At 37.9% G+C, this 20449-nt stretch overlaps 1 protein-coding gene across 1 annotated transcript in view; it reads left to right on the forward strand.

Moving 5' to 3' along the window:
- LAMA2 (laminin subunit alpha 2) overlaps window positions 1-20449 on the forward strand; it is a 303552-nt gene that overhangs the window by 169134 nt on the left and 113969 nt on the right. The window contains exons 20-28 of the mRNA XM_026844883.1: window positions 995-1101; window positions 5150-5330; window positions 8722-8858; window positions 11286-11494; window positions 12477-12504; window positions 14917-15060; window positions 17448-17627; window positions 18400-18588; window positions 18681-18919. Coding sequence (XP_026700684.1) covers window positions 995-1101; window positions 5150-5330; window positions 8722-8858; window positions 11286-11494; window positions 12477-12504; window positions 14917-15060; window positions 17448-17627; window positions 18400-18588; window positions 18681-18919 — 1414 coding nt within the window. The remainder of the gene's footprint in view (window positions 1-994; window positions 1102-5149; window positions 5331-8721; window positions 8859-11285; window positions 11495-12476; window positions 12505-14916; window positions 15061-17447; window positions 17628-18399; window positions 18589-18680; window positions 18920-20449) is intronic.

Consider the following 20449-nt stretch of genomic DNA (forward strand, 5'->3'; position numbering starts at 1 on the left):
AAAAAAAAAAAAAAAAAAAAAAAAAAAAAAAGGACGTGCAGGAACCAGCTCATGCTGATGGAATTGGTGACTGCATGGTTATAGTCCCTGTGACACCAATCACATCCCTCTTCTCTACTCTTTGTGCTAAAGGGATTTTTTTCCTAATGCTTGCATGCCAGAAGAACTGTGATTGAAGAACATAAAGGGTGATAGAAAGTTTCCCCAAAATTTCTCTTCTAAAATATAAGAATTTAGAAGCCAGAAACATTGTTATTTTCCTCAAGGAACAACAGGTCCTTTTCTTGGCCATTTTAAATCCTTAAGAAAGTGTGATGAGTTAGGCTGGTCAGTTGGGTTACATTGCCAAGGGTCTTTTCCAATCTGAATGATTCTATGATTTCCTCTGGGAACTGTGATGCTGTTGCTAAGACAGAGATCCTAGAAAGTCACGGTAGCAGATAATTCTTGGTCTCTTTTTCGGCTGTATGTCAGGGTGCTGCCTGTGAAGAGCACCTCTTGGGGGGTTGAGGAGGTTACCGCTCCCGTAGCGGGTCCTTAGCCTGCCAACATTTCCTGCCTACTGCATTAACACAGGCTGGACTTCAGGGTGGCAGGACCAGCGTGCGGAGCAGTAACTCTCCCACCTGCCATAACTACATCCCCTACACACCCTGTATCTGTACAGGTTTTTTTCCCTCTCAGTGCCGCTCTGCCCGCTCCCAAGTTTTGGGGCACATACTCAGTAGTGAGCCCTAAACATCTTGTTTTGATCTGAGAGGAGCATATAAAACAAGTTGTTTATGAACTTGAGGCAAAATTTCTTATGGCAGTAATTTGAATCAAAATTCCACATTAATATGGGTGTTTTCACAGTATGGAAGTGACACCTTCCTGCTTTACTCAGGCCTGCCTTCTTGGATTTCTCAGGGTGGCAAAAGCTGCACTGTAAAGATCTGGCTATTAAATTTAGCTTTAGGGAGCACAATAACAGCTCCTTCTTCTTCCTCTGCAGCCTGTCGCTGTCACATCAATGGCTCCTTTTCAGAGATCTGTGACAGTCGGACGGGACAGTGCGAGTGTAAAGCCAACGTGATCGGGCGCCGGTGTGACACCTGCAAGGTGAGTGAGAAGACACAGTTTCCTTTCAACTTTCTTCCCTGTTTGTCATATCCATTCTTATGTACAGAAGGGTAAAATGGCTGGGTTTTAAATGTTTTCTAAAGGTTTTCTGGAGCAAAACACAGAACAGTGCATTTGCATATAATGAATTTATTTTAAACCTCCCTGTCCATATAAGTACATTTTTATATATGGTATACGCACCTTATATACTGAATGTTTGATGTAAATAAATTAGTTTAAAATATTGCGACTCTAGGGAATAATCCCTCTGACAAAAGTTGCAAAATGTCTGATAGCATCTGATTTTCAAAAAAAGCAGGATGCTACTTCTGCTGTGAATGTTCTGCTTTTATGTTTATTTCTTAGGGTTTCTTCTTGTTTTGTCCAAATAATCTATTCTTTTTTGGTGAAAGTGTCTTTTGCCTTGACGTTGTTTTGCTGTCTCATAAATCACAGCAAAAAAAAGTGTTTCATAAATTTTCACAGACTTGTCTTCAGGCTGCTGTGGAATATGTTATAGCTGGCTGCACATTTCTCTAGTTCAGCGTGAGGACTCATGGGTTACACCTGTGTCCTCAGAACACCTCCACATGTGTGTAATTTAAAGCACATAAATAATTCTGTAGAAATCACAAGGATCACTTTCACCCTGTAAAACTGCAGAATTTCTGAAGTCGTTTGCTCTCACTCTGTTTTCAACAGTATTTGAGAGTCCATTCAAAGAAAAAACGTTGGTATCAATGGAATTTGAAGACTGCGTAACATACACAGCAAATATCACAAGCTTGTTAATACAATATTGGCAGTTGATTGGAATTAATATTTGTTTACTACTGTCTTTATTCCTGTACTCTTTAATGTCACGTAGTTTCATTATCTTCACTTTCTAACTGTTTATTTTCATTCTTAAAGCCCAGTTACTTCTGGGCCCCAGAAAAGCTGTTTTGTATACCCTGTGGCTGCAGTGCCTTAGGATCCATGTCACTGCAATGTGATGTGTCAGGAAGATGTATCTGCAAATCAGGATTCATGGGCAGACACTGTGAAATCAGCAGACAGGTGCCTAAATTGAAAGAAAATGCACGAAGCAGTCAGCAGATCCGAGTCCCCCCTCGGAGATGGGGCATCAGCAGTGCCAGTGGGTGCCCACGGGGTGCTTACCGGCCTGCTACTCTGGTAATCAGAAACTGTGTGCATTGCATGGGCTAAAATCTCATATTCGCTTGTGTTTGGAGTTACCGCAAGCTTTTTTAAAAATTTTTAAATACGTGTGCTACAACATACAAAATTATCAGGAAACAGACAAGCTCAGAATACAGGCAGCCTTTTAGGATACTTCCCTGCTCCTAAGGCTTCTCATAGCACGAATGACAATACAGTCCAGAAGTCAAATACTGGAATAAGCCCAAAAGCAGCACCATCAACAGCACTATGGACAAAATGTATGGCTGGTGTACATACATCAGTGGAATCAGTAGGATTTTCATGACCTTCAGCAGGATCAAACTTCCTCTTCTAACAATTCAAGAGCCAAAAGCTGAAGGAGTTTGCGAGAAGAAACAGCCCCAGAGGCAATGAGTTAAGATTTAATCTTAAAATACCAAACATAAATGGTGTTAAAAGTTCCCATGAGTGAATATGACAAGTTATCTGAGCCATTTTTAACCAGATGTAGTGCTCATAATTTGAATGTAATGCCCCAAATGACCGCAGTGTTCATTGTTTATCACATACCAACAAATCAACTTATTTCCTAAAACAGAGTAATTATGGTGCAACTGCTTTTAGTAGAGCAGTGCTTTAGGGATGTTGGGCTTTTTGCAACTCAAAACCTCCACACTTATCACACCATGTTTGAAAAATACCTGACAGTGTTTTTCCTCCTCAGCCAGACTCTGGGATCCATGCCATGTTTGCTCATATGGATTCCCTTGGAGAACATGAGCTTTTACCAATTTAACATATATTACATAACTGTGTTGTCCACACAAACACTCGACCTACACTGATACAGGGACACAGAATAACATTCAGAAAATTCATGATATTCCCTCATTGTCATCCAGGGTCTTAGCTTTTGTTCAGTAAATGTGGTTCTTAGAATTTCTGTGTGTAAACAAACTTCGCTGAGGGCTTAACTTAGGGGTCCACCTTGGGGTTTGCATGACTGATCAAAATGTCTTTTGCTGTGCAGAGCCCATCACAGAATACAACCCAGCATGCTAGCAATCTTCCTTCACGCAGTGTGGTGTTAGTATCAGACTTATTGTGGTTTTCACCCTTATAAACAGGATTTATTAGATCCTATCCAACTTTCTATTGAGAACTGAGATGCATGCTGTGCATTGGTTACTTCACTGCATTAATCTGAATGTCTGTCCTGACATTTTGGCATATTCACATTTCTGTGTGTTTCTTCCTGTGGAAGAGAAATCTTTAGAAATAGTCAGTATATTTAATTGAACCTTAATTCTATGAGTTTGAGTATTTATTTCGGATATACCACGTTTTTTTCATGCAGAAATATGTAATTTGCAGAACATTTCAATATAGAATTTGGAAATTAAGTAATTCTTTATTATATGTATAATCAAGCATTTCCTTGGGTTCACATGATTCTTCAGGCCACATTCTGACCATAGATGTGGTCCTGTATTCTGATACCTGTCAGCAGTTTCTCTATGGGAATGCAGAACTTCAATACTAACCTCAGAGATCAGGTTTCAGGACTTTTACATGGAAACCTGATGAAGTCTCTGGGAATTCACCTACACAAGATGTTCCACTGTAAAACAAATCCATGTAAAATGTAAGTCAGTGCAGCTCCACTGATTTGAAAAATCTGTACTGATGTATACTAGGTAAAAATCTCACACCTCATACCTGGGTCGCACAGTAGTACATTGTAAAAGTAAATATTTTCTACTTTGTTTCATTTATATTCATTAGCGGTGATCTTCCTAATATCTAATTTTCAACATTTTTCTTGTCTAGCAAAGTCTCTGATAGATTTTTACTAGGAAATACTGTAATATCAATGCTAAGTAAAGTTAGCAATATGATTTGGGTTTCAATATTCTCAGAAAATCCTCATACCTGAAAAAAAGGTAGAAAATTACTCCCATTTTAAGTTACTCCAGCTCAAAACTGAGTTCAGAATTTCAGTATCAAGAATTCCAGGAGCCTGTGTTACCTTGTGCAGCAAAACCCATGGGGTCTGTTGGTTGAAAGCTTCCTGCAGAAGGCCATATTACAGTATACAAATGAGCATGCGTCTTCCCTTCTTTACAAGTATACTTGCGCTCCACTAGTGAAGTTTTGGAGGAAAGTTATCACTGTAGCTGATGACATCTATTGTGGTTCTGTAGGAACTTTACAGTACTCAGTGCAAAAAAGCAAAAAATATAAGAGAAAGAGAGGCTCACTAATTACTTCTCTCTTAGTCTTAGACCTAACCCAGACAGGTTTTATCTTAAAAATAGATAATTCCCATTTCCTAAAGTTATTCCTATATATATATTTAAAAAGAAATGCCCTCAAGTTACAGAATATTGTATACAGACGTTGCCTCTGGTCAGAGGAGATAAAATCGAGTTCTTCAGAGACTTTCCAGTTGAATCAATCTCCATTCATAGCTGAGAATTTAAATTCATTCTCTTAGCAACAAACGCTGCCTGACATAATTTTAGAACCCAGACATAGAATATATATATATATGTATATATATATATGTATATATATATATATATATGGCCCATTTCTTGTGGGAATGGTACTTATGGAAACACAACCTCATAGGAAATGCATTACATCGCAGAACATTCATTACAGCATGAGGTAACATTTTTAAATCGTTACTCTTTTTTTAGTTGTGTAAGGTGTTTTCTGTCCTTGCCTCAGTGTTTTACCCCTACAATTCCATCTGTTAAGAGTAGTATTTCAGTGAAAAGAAAGAACCACCCTGATCTCCCTACACTCTCAGATTTTCCTCTTTTCTCCTGGTAATCGTTCTGTGTACTAACTGTTCTTCCCCTCTCTGTGTCAGCCTGAAACATTTGGTTTACAGTCTTCAAGAGGATGTGTTCCCTGCAACTGCAACTCTTTTGGTTCCAAGTCCTTCGACTGCAATGGAGATGGACAGTGTTATTGCCAGCCTGGAGTGACAGGAAAGAAGTGTGACCGCTGTGCTCATGGATTTTACAACTTTGAAGAAGGAGGCTGTACTCGTATGTAAATTCTTTGCAGCCAATTGCAGATTTATTTATTTGTTTATTCATTTATTACTAAGATTCTAGTTTGGCTGGTTCTGGATTGTCTAACAAATTTTCCTGACAGGTAGATATTTTCATAGACAGCCCTGTAAATCAGTCGATTGGCAAGACTCAAGCAATTCCTGCTATTTTAAGGTCAGTTTGTGGCTAATCTACCACATTTAGAAGGAATAGGAATGTCCTTTTCTCTACATAATTTCTACCAGAAAGTTTTCCATGAAGTTCGTATAATCTAGTTATGGTAAGAGTATCATAGAAGACTGATTAAAGTGCTTGCCAAATTGCATCAGTTTAAAGGGATGTAAGAGATGTGAATGGGAAAAAAAAAATCCCTTTGCTTCTAGTTTTATCCCAAACATTTTAACTGTCCTTACATGGTTGATCCTTTTTTAATAGATTTATATACAGTGATTTTTAGGATCTGGCTTACTTGTATACTTTTTGTGTATAACAAGGTCTTCAGATAAAATTCTCTACTGTGTCCCTTGTGTAAACACACGAAAAGTATGCTTTTCCACTTGCTGAAACTCTAGCATCGGGTATAAATATACCCAGCCACTTCTTTACATTTACATTTGTCCTTTTGGACATTAGGTCAAACGCTGAAATGGATGCTTCCTGTCCTTAAAGCAGTATAAACTGTTATGTCCAAAAGAACCTAATAATCGATCGGCCTTTTCACAGGGAAATATCCATCTTTGCTAATAGAACTGGTTTTTTTAAGGTCTTCTAAGACTCATTTAGGCATGGTCACGCGAGACTTAGATAGCTGTCTAGTGTGGCTGGCTGCTGGGATGGCGATGGCTCTGCAGCATTCTTTGCTGATGGCAGAGGGCTATAAAGCCAAGGGTATTGCTGCTATTATTCTTCAGGCATAAACTGCATTCTTTCTAGAAGCAGAAATCACCATGCCTGGTATCCTATTCTTCTTCCTTTTCCATCCAGAATGGCAGAAGCGGCAAGCCTAGCTCTCTGCCTTTTTTGCTCCCTTTTTTAATGGAAGGAGCATCGAGACCTCAAGACCCCCATCTGTGCAGCAAAATTAAATTTCACCTGTCGTGTTGATAAACCTTGAGCCAGGCTGGAATATAGATCATATTTGAAAACATTACTTTATTGTATTGTTTCCCATGGGAAGGAAGGGCTCAGAAAACATTTACTGTCTTGAAGAATGCAAACACGTTGGCACCTTGGAAGAGGGAAAGATTGGTTCACAGGCTCACTGATGAGAGAGCTTGAAATAAACTGAGGTCCTAAAGCCCTTAGCACACGCATGGGTATGGAGGGCAAAAATATTGTAGTTTATCTTCATGATTAGTCTCTTATTCTAACATTTCACAGTTTAAAAGCACATCAGTATTGTGAAATACTACAAAATGTTTTAAATTTCATACAGTTGGGGAAAGAAAATGAAAGGGCAATTAACAATATTTCACATAAAAAATTTAACTGCTCCCTTGGCAAACTTAAAATGACAGCGTTTAAGGAACAGTGATGAAGTGGGAAAGTAGTGTAAATCCAAACAATATTTTAAACAGAAATGTATCTGCCTGTGGTCATCAAATATTTTAAATAGCTGCAACAGCTAAAGATGTTATTCAGATTATTAAAGGTTCCAAAGTTAATGAAACAGATAGAGAGGAATTCTGTTTTCAAAATTCTGGTTTTTTCCAACTTATTTTTAGTAGGCTTTTTTATGTATTCCTTCAAATGATAAAAAAAAAAATTATGAATCACAGAGAAAATCAGAAATTTAATAGAAGTATATCAAATTCTGCTAGGAAGAAAGTGCACAGAAATGAATTCCATAGTGACAGTTAAGTATCAAATAAAATATTGGACCTCTTTTATCTAGCATTTATCCAAAAGGAATATAATTTGATTTTTTTTTCTTGTGCAGTAAAAAAACATAAAGCCTAAAAAAACCCTCCTAAAGCATCATCAGTTAGTGTTGACATTCTAGCAGCAAAGATACAAAAGAGATTGCTATTTCACTGTTGCTTGCAACAAATGTGTTGTATTCTTTTCCTTCTTCTTTTTAATAATGATAAAAGTAAAAATTTAAAAAAAAAAAAAAGGTGTATCACTTTCTTCCCCTCCATGCCTTTTGAACCAATTTTGTGCAAAAACTGGAAGCTCATAGAAGAGCTGTCACATCCGAAAGCCTCAGTCTGCCAATGAGAGATCTATTCTGAAATATCTTCAATTCAGTGTGTCAAAAGATTTTATGTAGCATGCAAAACATCTTGTTCCTGGCATGATGGAGGCAAAACTTACTATCTTCTTTGCATCAGTTATTGTGAAAGCATTGATGGGGAAAAATAAAGGTCACCTGTTATTCGAACTATAGATATATGTTCTATCTTTGCACATTTTTTATTTTGTAGTTTTACTCTGAATTAAAGGATTTCATACAGTAAAGGCAGTGACCATAAATACAGCCCTCAATGATGAATGTTACATTACACTGCCCTCTAAACACCCCAAGGAACATATTATCACTCAGAGTCATAGTTTGCTTGTAATGCTCTTGCTCTGACCTCAGAGGTAATGTTGGTGGTTCATATAAAAACAACCAAGCACCAATTCTGCTCCTCCAAGCAGTTAGGTGTATTGTGCCCCATAACTACTTATCACTTACATACCTTGAATATGCATTTGTCACCAATGAGTTATACACTTAATAATGCTTTAAGAGAAAAGGCCATTTTTGGAACCACTTCCAAACCCAAAGTATTTTTAATTGAATAAAATCTGCAAAGAATCCCAGTTTCCTATGAAGAGGAACGTTGTTCTTGTCTTCCAAGGCAGAATACATCTAATCTGAAAAAAAGGAATGGGAGAAAGAAACTGAAACACTTTTTTTGCCCTTTAAGGAAAGTCTGTTGACAGCAGCAGAAATTTCAGGAGGTTGGCTCAGATTGGTGGAAGAGGTTAAACATGCTGCAGTTTTCCTGTGTAGAGGACTTGGAGGCAGTCAGGTGGCTTCTTGCATGCGACAGCGTGGGCCCAGAAATTGTACAGTGATACTCCTGCATCTATGTTACATAAATGCACCATCTCAGAAGTCTCTACATCTCTGCAGTCGGTGCCTTTATTTTTCCCATTTTGTTCTCATGGTAGTTACTTCAACCTCAGTTAACCTGTGTTGCTGCGTTGCTCCTGGTTTTGGTTTTTCTGGGTTTACCCTACCTTTCCTGCCCCACTGTGTCTGCAGCTAACTGCAAATTCACTGTACAGTAAGAGCTTCGGTGGAATGATCCTAACCCTGTGAGGGTCCGCTTTCCGGGTGTCACATATAGGGATAACTTTTCCTCTGCTTTATTTTTTTCTGTCTCCCATGAAGCCTGTGAGTGTTCACGTTTTGGTAATAACTGCGATCCTGTCAGTGGCCGCTGTATCTGCCCTCCCAATACTGTTGGAGAGATGTGTGACAAATGTGCACCAAATTACTGGGGCCATGACATTGTCAGCGGCTGCAAGGTGAGTGGATCTCTATTTTCTCTGTGTATGTTACTTCTTTCCCATGGGGTAAATACAGTAATTTGTAGCTAGAACACAATTTTAAGTTGTAAATCGTGGTTTGTCTCTGCATTGTGAGTTTTCTTGTCAGACTGTGGTGTAAGTGTTGGTGATCTGTTACTGAGCACTACAAATCCTCTGTCTCAGGTATGCAGCCTGTAACACCAAACGCCGTTTATACTGCTGTCATGCTGAGGCAGTGTCCTGCTGGAGCCTGATTTCTTTTGTTATAGCTGCATTTATAGTGATTGAGATTATCACGGTGTTTTGTACAATGTATATAGGACAGTGCCTTTGGAGAACAAATTTACTTTGGCCATAATTGTGATACCACTGGGAATTTGTACTTGGAGTTTACTTGAGAAGGGCTTCAACTTGTGCATAAGACAGTGAAGAAGAAAAGAAACAGCCACCTGAGCTGTAAAATGCACTTTTTTCCTATGTTCTTCTCTTTAGCCTTTAAATCCTTATTCCAAAGTTTGACAAAGAATTAAAAACAGATCTGAAGGGAAGATCAGAGAAGATATAGAACAATGTTAGTATGTCAAAGAGGCCGTGAAAGCTGTTGTTAATGTCCTACTCTTGAGTTAAGGGGAGCAGTAGTTGGTTAAGGTTGAAAACTGGTGATGATGACTATTGTGCAAAGTTCAAATGTCTTCTCCTCTCTGCTGTTCTCATTGATGATGAGGGATTTATACTACTGCTGCAATTACTCCAAAACACTGTGTCTTGTCTGAACGTGGTCATACAGCATTAATGCTCTTTCTTAAAAGGCTGTTTGTCATGTAGCTCAGGCTGCAAACTAATTATCAAGAATGATTTCTTTTTTGTATGTATTGGAAAACTCCTCTTGTGAAACCTCTGCTGTGCTGCTGTGATACAGACTCTTGGCTTCTGAAACCAGCCTAATGAGGTTGAAGACCTCTCTTTGAGCTCTGGAGTATATTCTCTGATTGTCTTTTATGTGAGCGCATTAGTATGACAGTTCCATGGCACCATCTAAATTAATAATGATCTATCAGCCCACATCTCTTTCAGATTGTTGCAACTAATTTCTGCAAAGTGAAATGTGAGTCTCCTGCTCACACTCTTTGTAGAAAATTTCCAGGGCTGTCATAATTCAGGGGAATAGAGAGCATTGCATAAAACTGCTTGCTTGCAGAACAAACATAACATCTGATTGTAATTTAGGTTTTGATACTGCACACCAAGATATTTCAGCGTATGGTGAACAATTTGCTTTCTAAGCTTTATGTTCAAAGGTATCTTGATGAATAAGGTTCCTTCTGTCAGAAAGTTTTATTTCTTAGGTTATGTAGTAGTCTAGCAGTCTAACATTTAACCAGTAGTTAAATAGTTTCTCTGACATTCAGTAAAGACTGAATTTGAGTGTTTCCTGTATATAATCACCTTCTTTATAAATGGTCTTTTCAGGTCAGAAGAAAGGTGCTGTAAGCATTCATGTAAAAAACAGTTTTGCTTAGAAACTGAATCTGTATTTTCCTCCTCTCTTTTTCAGCTTTGTGCCCTTAATTTTACCGAGTCTATCCATGTCAGTTACTGTGGTAACCTGTACTACTGGCACTGAGTTTGCTTCTGCAAGCTGAACTTCTCCATATGAGATTCTGGTCACGCTAGTGATCGCAGCAAATGTCCTGTGCTAGCTTTGCAGTACAGTCACAGTAATAGCACTGAGAGATTCTTCTGTTCTTTGGAAGCCTGCAGCTTTCCCTGCCACTTACTTGTATATCCAATATCTAGACCCTGTGGCAAATCACCTATTTCTATCCTTACCTGCCAGCGCAAGTCTCATTTTATGAGGAAGTTTACTTCCCGGTACATCACATGACTAAATATCCCTTACCGTGTAAATTACTGTCATCTAAGGGTCCTATTTCTACAAAGAAGATAGTTACCTGTCTGATGGATGATTAATAAACATTGAACTAGATTCCACTGGGACCACAGCCCCTGAACAATTCCAGTTTTAACAAAGTGATCTGAACATGTCCTGCAGAGGGTTTACATAGAAAGCACTATTCAGACAGCACTTACAGTTTTTAAGTTAATTTTGTCTGCAAAGTATCCCAGTGTCCTTGACCCTTTTAGATTTATTTGATTTTACTGCCTAACTTCTCAGTGGTAAGTAATATCTGTTCAAAAAGAAAACAGTGCTGAAAATGTATTTAGTGTAATTGCTTTACCCTTGTTGAATAAAGATAAATGCCTATACTTAAAATCCAACCTTTGGACAGTGGAAATTCACTGCTGTACTTTATTTATAGATACATGAAAGAGGTGAGTTGCTTTGTTGTTGGGTTTTGTTGTTTGTTTTTTTTTTTTTTGGAAGCACAATTGCAATTTTCTCTCTGTTTCTCTCCTTTTTAGCCCTGTGAGTGCAGCCTCATTGGAGCCCTAAGTTCTCAGTGTGACTTAAATACGGGCTGTTGCTTCTGCCGCCCAGAATTCTCTGGGGATAAATGCACTGAGTGCAGGTTGGGTTACTGGAATTATCCGCGTTGTGCTGCTTGTCAGTGCTTCCTGACAGGGACTGATCCACAGAGCTGTGACACAGAGTCGGGGAAGTGCTCATGTGTTGACCATACTGGCCAGTGCAGCTGCAAGGTAGGACAATGAAGGTTGTAAACTGATCTTACAGTTGTTGAGAAGTTTATTCCAAAATTCACTGACATTGGTACTTGCCTGTTCCAACAATACATTCAGACAAATATCATTGGTCTTCATAGTACATTTGCTAAGTGCTGTGGGAGGAGTCTAACATAAAGAAAGATTAAGTGCTTATCAGTTGCTTTTTCACACACTAACACTTGCCAGGATGGCATCCTTCTTAGGCTCTCTTCTTACTTTGTATTTCTTCCTGTTATTACAGAACAGTTGCCAGTTTAACCCCAGTCAATACAGGTTTTGTTCAGATATTTGGCAAATTAAAAGCAAGCACATCAGTAATAACAGTATGCCACAGTGCTAGTTCTTTATGGTACATTGACTCAGAGGGAGTCAGTATTGATTGCTTTATGAGTAGAATTCACTGCAGTAGAATCTGTTCTTTGGAGTAGACTGCATCCAATTCAAGATCACTAAAGCAAAGACTTCTGGCATTATCACCCACAGCATTCTTATTTGGAATTGTTCTTGGAAGAACAGCACAATTTGGTGGTTTGAAAATTGACTGGATTGCTGGGATTAAAGGGCAATAATCGGTGGTTTGCCATGCAGTTGGTAGTCAGCAAGCAGAGTACCCCAGAGTATCCCCAGACACAGATGACAGAATTCACCATCAGCAAATTTGAGAATATTGCTGATTTGGAGGAGGTAGTTTGACATACTGAACAGTAGAACTACAGTCTAGAGGGTCCTTGGAAAGCTTGATGCTTGGGAAAACAGAAAGGTCATGAACTGGAGTGGAATAACCTCAAGAATCAGTACAGTTTGGGAGGAAAAAGTCTGAGTGGTAATGATGCTGAAAAGCACATATGGGCTTTGGGGACTGGCAAACTGAATATAACCCAACACTGTACTCTCATAAATAAGGCAACCTGCCTACTGAGCTGGAAACACTGATCATACTGGCCAATGCAGCTGCAAGGTAGGACATCATGAAGAGCATGACCAGCAGATGAGTCTTTATTCCCCTTTACTCAGTGCTAGTGAGACTGCACTTGGAAATGGCATCCAGTTTTAGGACCTGGTTCAAGAGTGTTGTTGAGAAACTGGAGAGGATCCAGAGAAAGGCTGCAAAGAGACTTAGAGCAAATGATCCGTAAGAATATACTGACAGAGCTAGACTCTTTTATTCTGCAAAAATAGAGGCTAAGAGAAAGTGCAGTTGCAGCCTACAGCCCCTTCAAAGAGTAGTTCATGGAGTCAAGTCCTTTCTGGAAGTAGAAAATGATGTGACAAGGGACAACAGCTGCAAATGGCAGCCTGGAAGTTTTGGGTTGTACATGAGGAAAAAAACCCAAATCACTAGGAGGGTTATGCAACACTGGAACAGATTATCTGGAAAGGTTGTGAAATCCCTATTCCTGGAGGTTTTCAAGAACTGGCTAGAAAGAGGCATGGATAACCTGATCTGCTATTGGTGATAGTCTCTCTTCAAGGAGGAGGTTTTTAAAAGTGACCTCTAGAGATTCCTTCTGTTTTTTTGATTCATTCTTTTTCAGGGACTGTACTGACACAAAGAGCTAATAAAATGGAAGGATGAATTTAAATTATTGAATTGCCAGGTAATTATTTTGTTAAATAGGCACCTGTTACTTCCTTCTGAGTTCAAAGGATAAACTCAATGGAGAAACAAATTAGATTGGAAGGGACCTGTGGAGGTCATCTAGTCCAGCATCTTGTTTGAAAGATACTCCTAAGGAAGTATTTCCAAGGATGGGGATTTCACAACCTCTTTTTGCAAACTGCTTGACCACCCTCCCATTTTTCTGAAATAGAAAGTATCATGCTCTATTTCACAAATGCTGATACATTTGATTGGTGATACCATAAGAATACTGAAGTGAGTGAGTTGATCACATGGAGCATCTGAATAAAATTCAGCATAGTGATCAGTGTTATTTGTCCTATGTCAACCTCTGAAATGGAAAAATAGAAGTATCTCAATTCTTCCAGCCTCTCCTGGTGCGTGATGTGCTCCAACCCCTCTAACCATCTTGGTTCCCCTTTTCTTGATCAGGTCTAGTATGTCAATGTCTGTCTTGTAGCTCTTATAAGCACTAAGTAGAAAGAATGGGGAGTTACGTTTTTTTTTTTAACAGAAATTTTCTTTGTTGATTCTTTTAAGGCTAATACACTTACTTTTCTGTTTCTGTGAGTGCAAATTAACAGTATATATTTAGCTGATGATTAATTATAAGAAACTGCAAATGAGATGAAACAAAATGCAAGTAAAGTAAAAATTGTAATTTATGACAGAAAATTGACAACACTGAATTAAATCAGCAGATCTTTTTTTTTCTAGAATTTAAGGTTGAATTTAAATCTAGGGGTGGTTAACCTTTTGTCACACTTTTTTGAAAGAGTTGTATATGGAAGAAGCTAGATTTTTAAAAAATGGTAATCATTCCCATTTAATCCTGCTGTTATAGCTGCAGAAATAAGCTTTCAAAGGCTCAGGAGTCCCTTTGTTAGCCCTGACAAAAAGCAACAAAATCTAAGCTAAATACAGCGTAGGCACATTTGCTGATAGAGTTACATGTGGAAATGAGGGTTAAAAATGGCAAATCCTCAGGGATAATGCTGGTTTCCTGTATAAGCTTTGGAAAGTTGAATTTGTTTTTTACATTGACTTTTTCACATTACTCTCAAGAGAAAAAAAAATGGTGTGGTTTTTTTTTTTAAAATAACTTGGTCTCTGTGTGAAAATGGTTTTAAAAGGCTATGCATAAATTATTGTGTATTTGGCCCTATCTGGTATAGCTTTTTATTTGGACTAATTGAAAAATGAAAATAGAGTCACTGACATTACAACAGTGAAACATTTCAGACTTGTTAATACTGTTCAGTGATGTGGAAAACAATCACAAAGAGGGGAAAGCTTTTCTCTACACTGTTTCCATTAAAATATGTTTCTCAGCAAGAACATTTAATAATGTATCTTAAACATTCTAACTTGTCAAAGCTAATTCCTATTAAACAAAAGGCTTGATTAACCCTGGCAGTTTCAGAAGGACATATTTTTTCTTATCAATCAATTATTGAGCATGTCACACCCAAAGTGCCATTTGATTTTTCTGTGCTGACAAGTGCAGTGTGAAGCCAGCATCCATTGCTCAGAGCTACTCAGTGGATACAAGTGCAAATGCCTCAATTACATCAGTTGTATGTGTTTGCATACACACATGATAATAAGCTGGAAAGTTCCTTGAATAGTTCCTTACAATTCTTTCTATCTGCACTCTGTTATTATCATTACTGTATGATTTTATTATTACTACCTTGAAATAAAGCTTGTGGGTTTTGGGTTTTTTTTTTAATGTTTTCTGTCTTCCAGGTTAATGTGGAAGGTGTCCACTGTGACAGGTGCAAGTCTGGTACATTTGGTCTCTCTGCCAGAAACCCACTTGGCTGCAGCAGTTGCTATTGCTTTGGCCTGACTACACAGTGCAGTGAGGCAAGGGGGCTGATTCGCATGTGGGTGAGTAGGAAACTGCTGAGCCATGTAATGCGATAATGTTGTTTCCTGCTGGCATCTTTTAGTCAGGCACTGAGAGGTAGCTAGAAAATGGCCAAACATTTAAGCAATCATTTTCCTCTTTATACTTTGAGAAGTGGAGAGAGCGGTATGTTCCATTTGACAATCAGGGTCAAGGCATTAAAAGTAAATAAGTAGATTAAAAAAACAGTGATAGGATAGCTGACGTCAAGCCAAAGTAAAGCTATTAAAACCCAGGAAAGGGGAAGCTACTTGTGTGGGGAAATTATGCAGTCCAGTGCAATGTAACATAAACTCTGTTATATGATACACAGTTTACCTAGGTGTATTCAAGGGTCACGGATGCTTGTTGTCCAGCAAAGATTTCCCATGGTTCAATTAATCTGTTTATTTTCATTGTTGCTTTGTGGTTTGGGTTTTGGGGTTTTTTTGGTGGTGTGGTTTGTTTTGTTTTGTTTTGTTTTGTTTTTTAATTTTTAAAAAGAGCTTATTGACGCTCTGTTTAAATCCAAGAATGGGATGCTATAATCCATCAGAGCAAAAAAAAAAAAGTTCTCCAACTTTTCATGGAAGAGGGCCTTGAGATCTATGGTGGGCTGACACATAAAGCAGACTGGATGTCTCAATTTATCTGCACAGTGAGCGCAAAACAGACATTGAGACCACTGCTGTCCATTGTTGCTGTGCCAGCTCCTCAGTTACATTCTGGAGGAGTTAAAGATGTGTTCAGTCCCCATGTATGGTCAGTCATATCTCCGCTAGAAAGCATGTCAACCATAGAGGGAATGTCTGCCTAATGCAAATCATCCAAAGCTCCTGACTTGTCACGCACAAGCATCAATTGGATAAGGATACTTTAGGCTGAAATCAGGATGTGACTTCTTACTCTAAAGAGTTCATTTCTCTTGGTTAAAGTAATATGAATAGCTCCCATTCTCCCCATCATCGTTCAGTCCAATAGCACCTCTTTCCCTTCCCAGTGGATGAATTGATTCATCATGATCTGACCCAGTTTTTCTCATTATTTCAGTTTTGTCCATCATATGCTGGTAGGATGGAGATGAAAGGCTGTAAAAGGCTGACAAGTTATAAAATTTAATCAAGTTCCATGACAGCAACAGTTCTGGAAAATTGTACTTTGACCTTTGTGGCAGCACAAAGCAGAAGCATAGTTTAAACCTCTTGATTATTTTGTGTCTCTTGATTAATTTCCTTTTGTATTTATGATCCCATCTAACCAAGTGTATGTCCACATCTCATTTAGTTTTTAGTACTCTGATCTATTGAGAGTTGTTTCAGAGTTGTAAACTGCGACTGGGTTCTGCTAGATACTATTCTGCTAATAATTTCAGATACTCTCAGGTGCTTCAAATGCCATTAAATATGTTTAAACAAGCAAATCTTGTCTTATGACTGTAAGGCAAGGCTGATCTGAAATTAAAATGTGTTGGCCACTTGATGTCTAAAGCAGTAAACAGTAAAATATGGTTCTGATAGGAATTCAGGAAATCTCACTTAGTGCTGGCAATGCTTCCACGTCTGATCAATCCATAGATGCTGCTGTAACTACCAAGATGCTTACAGTACAGGACTTGGTTGATTCCTCATTACCTGGTCCCTATCTTATGAACAGCATGTTGATGTCATGACTGTTAGAGATATGACTCTGCATTTGTTTTCTTTGTTTTCCACACTCTTTGGGAGAACCCACCCTTTGCATTTGTTCACACACTTCCTGTGATACTCATCTGCACAGAATTACTAAGACTCTTACTACAGTTTTTGATCAAAATGATTTCTATATAATGCTGTTGAGACTCTTTCAACAAGTCTAAGAAAATTACAAGTATCTAAGTGGCATCGTTATATTTTTCATTAAATCTGAATTTAGAGTTACAGAAGCCCTGAGCCCTCACTGTCTGCATATTGTCTGGAGAACACTTAAGCTTGAATATTGTGTAAATGTACTAAGGGATTGGGCGCTGTGTTCCACAGCCCCAGAGATGTATAGTAAGTGTTAGTGAGAAGTATGCTTCTTTATAAGGTACATTTCTCACAATCCAAACAGCGAAGGCCCAAGACTGAAATAGCACTATGAAATTCATGGGATCACTTGCTGATGAAACTATTTTAACTGGTGCTAGTACGCTCTTTGTTAACATGAGGACAAGGTGCAAAAGCCTAGATGGGGAAGTCATTATCACTGTTTATACCTGAAGGAGTAGTAAGACTGGTTTGTGACAAACTGCTCATGATGTGAAATGGGATTACCTAGAAATAATTTTTTAAAGATTTAGAATTTAAAGACTAATGCTTTGTGGGGAAAAAATAGACTTGATTTTCTTCTCAATTTTTTTGAATATGCATAGGTGACCTTGAAGCCAGAACAAATTATTCTGCCACTGGTGGATGAAAAGCTTCAGCGCAGCACTCTCTCAGGGATTGCATTCCAGCCTCCTGAAATAGTAGCAGATATAGAACAGGTGATACAGGATCTTCGTTCAGAACCTGTTTACTGGAGACTTCCAGAGCAGTTTGAGGGAAAAAAGGTAAACATAAAATTCCACTGAATACTCACATGGATTTATATAAGGGGTTTTTTTTGGCTTATATTTGTATTTTGCAATGTATTTTCTTCCTTCCAGTATGCATTTCATCACACAGTGGAAGGTACATCAAAAGAAAAAAAATGCTATTCCATTATTAAAAATTATTTGCTCTCTTATAATGGAAATTTATATATCTGTTACATAAACACTATTTTAAAATAGATATTTACAGGCAGTAACATGTGATGTTTTTCCACAGGATAGATTCTCTCATAAAAATGTTATTTGAAAAATTAAAGTGCATTAATTTAATATAACTCTCTTGTAACATTTTGTTTATTTCCATTTTAAATAAAAAATGCCTGATCTTACACAGGAGCAAATGATTGAAATAACCCTCCATTTGGACATTGTTATGCACTTCTGTGACAATTTATTTTGTGCTTGTGATATTTCTTGTTTTGGCTCAGGAAAGTTTAGATGTTTCTTTCTCTAAACACAAACTTTGGGGACCACCGAGGCAGATATAAAGAAATGGATAACACTTTGGGTTTAGTGTAGTACAATAACAAATTGCTGATGGGTATTTCTGAACACAGCTCTTGTCCCATATAGTCCCACAAGTATGTATTGCTATTTTCTACCACACTGTACATATTGATTAAACTGCACACAGGTGCAGAGTATATCTACTTCCTACATGTGCCCATAAATTATTCTTAGCTAACTGAAAATGAGACTTCTTTTTGTACTTTGTGTTTCACTTTGTTAGCTGACTGCTTATGGAGGGAAACTGAAATATGCAATCTACTTTGAAGCACGAGAAGAGACAGGTTTTACTACTTACTACCCACAAGTCATCATAAGAGGTGGGCCTTCCACTCATACAAGAATTATTGTCCGACATATGGCTGCCCCTCTGATTGGGCAGCTGACAAGGCATGAGATAGAAATGACAGAGGTAACGTTTCCATCTACTTTTTTTCCCATTATTTAAGTGCCTGGTTCTTTTTAATGCTGTTAATAATCTGGTTTTGTATTACTGCCTTTCAGCATGAATGGGAATATTATGGTGATGACCAAAGAGTCAGAAACACTGTGCCCTGGGGATATTATCATGATGACCCAGGTATCAACAGGACAGTGTCCCAGGCAGATTTCACCTGGAAACATTATGGAGATGACTCAAGACCAAGTAGAACTGTATCCCGGGAAGACTTCCTGAATGTGTTGTATGATATTCATTACATTCTTATTAAGGCTACTCATGGCAATATCATGAGGCAGAGCAGGTAACTGTTTCATGCAATGGTCTGAAATAGTGCAGTAGTCACAGATAACCTGATAGAGCTCTCAGCTATTCTCAGCTGAATTTTTATTCATAACAGAAGCTATAAGCAGTTGCTGAGAGGAACAGAAGGAGTTAGCATTCAGCATAGCAGAAGATGCAGGAGAGGGAAAATTTATTTAATAGAAAATCTAAATCACATAAGGCAAATGAAATCTTTATTTTTGTGGTCCTAGAACAGAAAACACATGTAAGCACACAAATCTTGAAACAAACCCAAAGCATGTCTACTTTATGAAAACATGATGCTGTAATTAAATATAAATGTTAGCATATGAAGGAATTTTCTCTTGCAAGTGGGAAATGAGGTAAAAAGACAAAGATGAAAGAGTACTCCTTTAATGAAATGCTTCTTAATCTGATATATTAGGGGCAGATATATTCAACATTTTATTCATTAGTAAGTTAGATGATGAAATAAAGATAACAGTTACTAAGTTTGAAGTGGGCCTCAGACAGCAAGATGAGAGAAATAATACAAAAATCTGCTGCAATCAAGGTCAGCTTTAAGATTTCACACTTTGAAAGAAGTAGTCAATCGACAAGAAACAACTGCTTAGTTACCTATTCTTCAAAGACAGGTCTCTTGTTTAGAACATATCACCAGGTGAACATGACTGAGTAATGACATTCTTGTTGAGAAATGCTAATCTAGATGCATGTATAGACAGATATAGACTGCAAAGTGCAAAAAAAATAATCTTTTACTTCCACCCAACACTAGTAAAGCCTAAGCATCAAGTTTTGGATACTGAAATTCCACCAAAAATTATTAAAGTGTTCAGAGGTTAACAGTGAACATCATCATGGGTTAGAAAACAGGACCTGCGAGAGAAGATGTAAAGAACCAGATTTATTTAGAAACTAGAAGTTGGCTTAAGATGCATAAAATGTTGTTACAAAGAGAAAGAAAAGAATCAGTTCTCTGTTGCCATGGTGGGTAAATCAAAATTGAAATGAGCTTAAACTTCAGCAGGAAAGATTCACATTAGACATGAGAGAAAAATTCCTGGGGGTGAAGAAGTTCTGGAATAGATTACACAGACTATTCCTAAAAGTTTTTAATAATGAATTCATAATATTCTTTGCACCCAAGATTTAGCAACGACACAGGAATAATTGGAGATAAACTCCAAAGTTCTCCAGAGGTCCTTTTTATGATTCTATCAGAAAAGTGATAGGCTAAAATAATTTCTAGATTTCTAGGCTACAAATACATCTAGAAGAACATGACCTTTGGAGTCTGAAGGTGAATAGGAGTGGCAGAAACCATGCAACTTTGCAGCATTGTGTGACAGAAAACAGTCATTGTTGCTGCTATTGTCTCTATTTAAAGTATGTAATTTACCAAAAAGTATTCATCCAGCTTGCATTGGCTAGATGCTAAATATTAACAACAGATGCCATAAATGTTTTATATTGGTTTATTTTGACATACTCCATTTAGGATATTGTATTACAAGCACAGGGAGTT

This window comes from Athene cunicularia (assembly GCF_003259725.1).
Source record: "Athene cunicularia isolate RWA chromosome 3 unlocalized genomic scaffold, athCun1 chr3_part1, whole genome shotgun sequence".
NCBI lineage: Eukaryota > Metazoa > Chordata > Aves > Strigiformes > Strigidae > Athene > Athene cunicularia.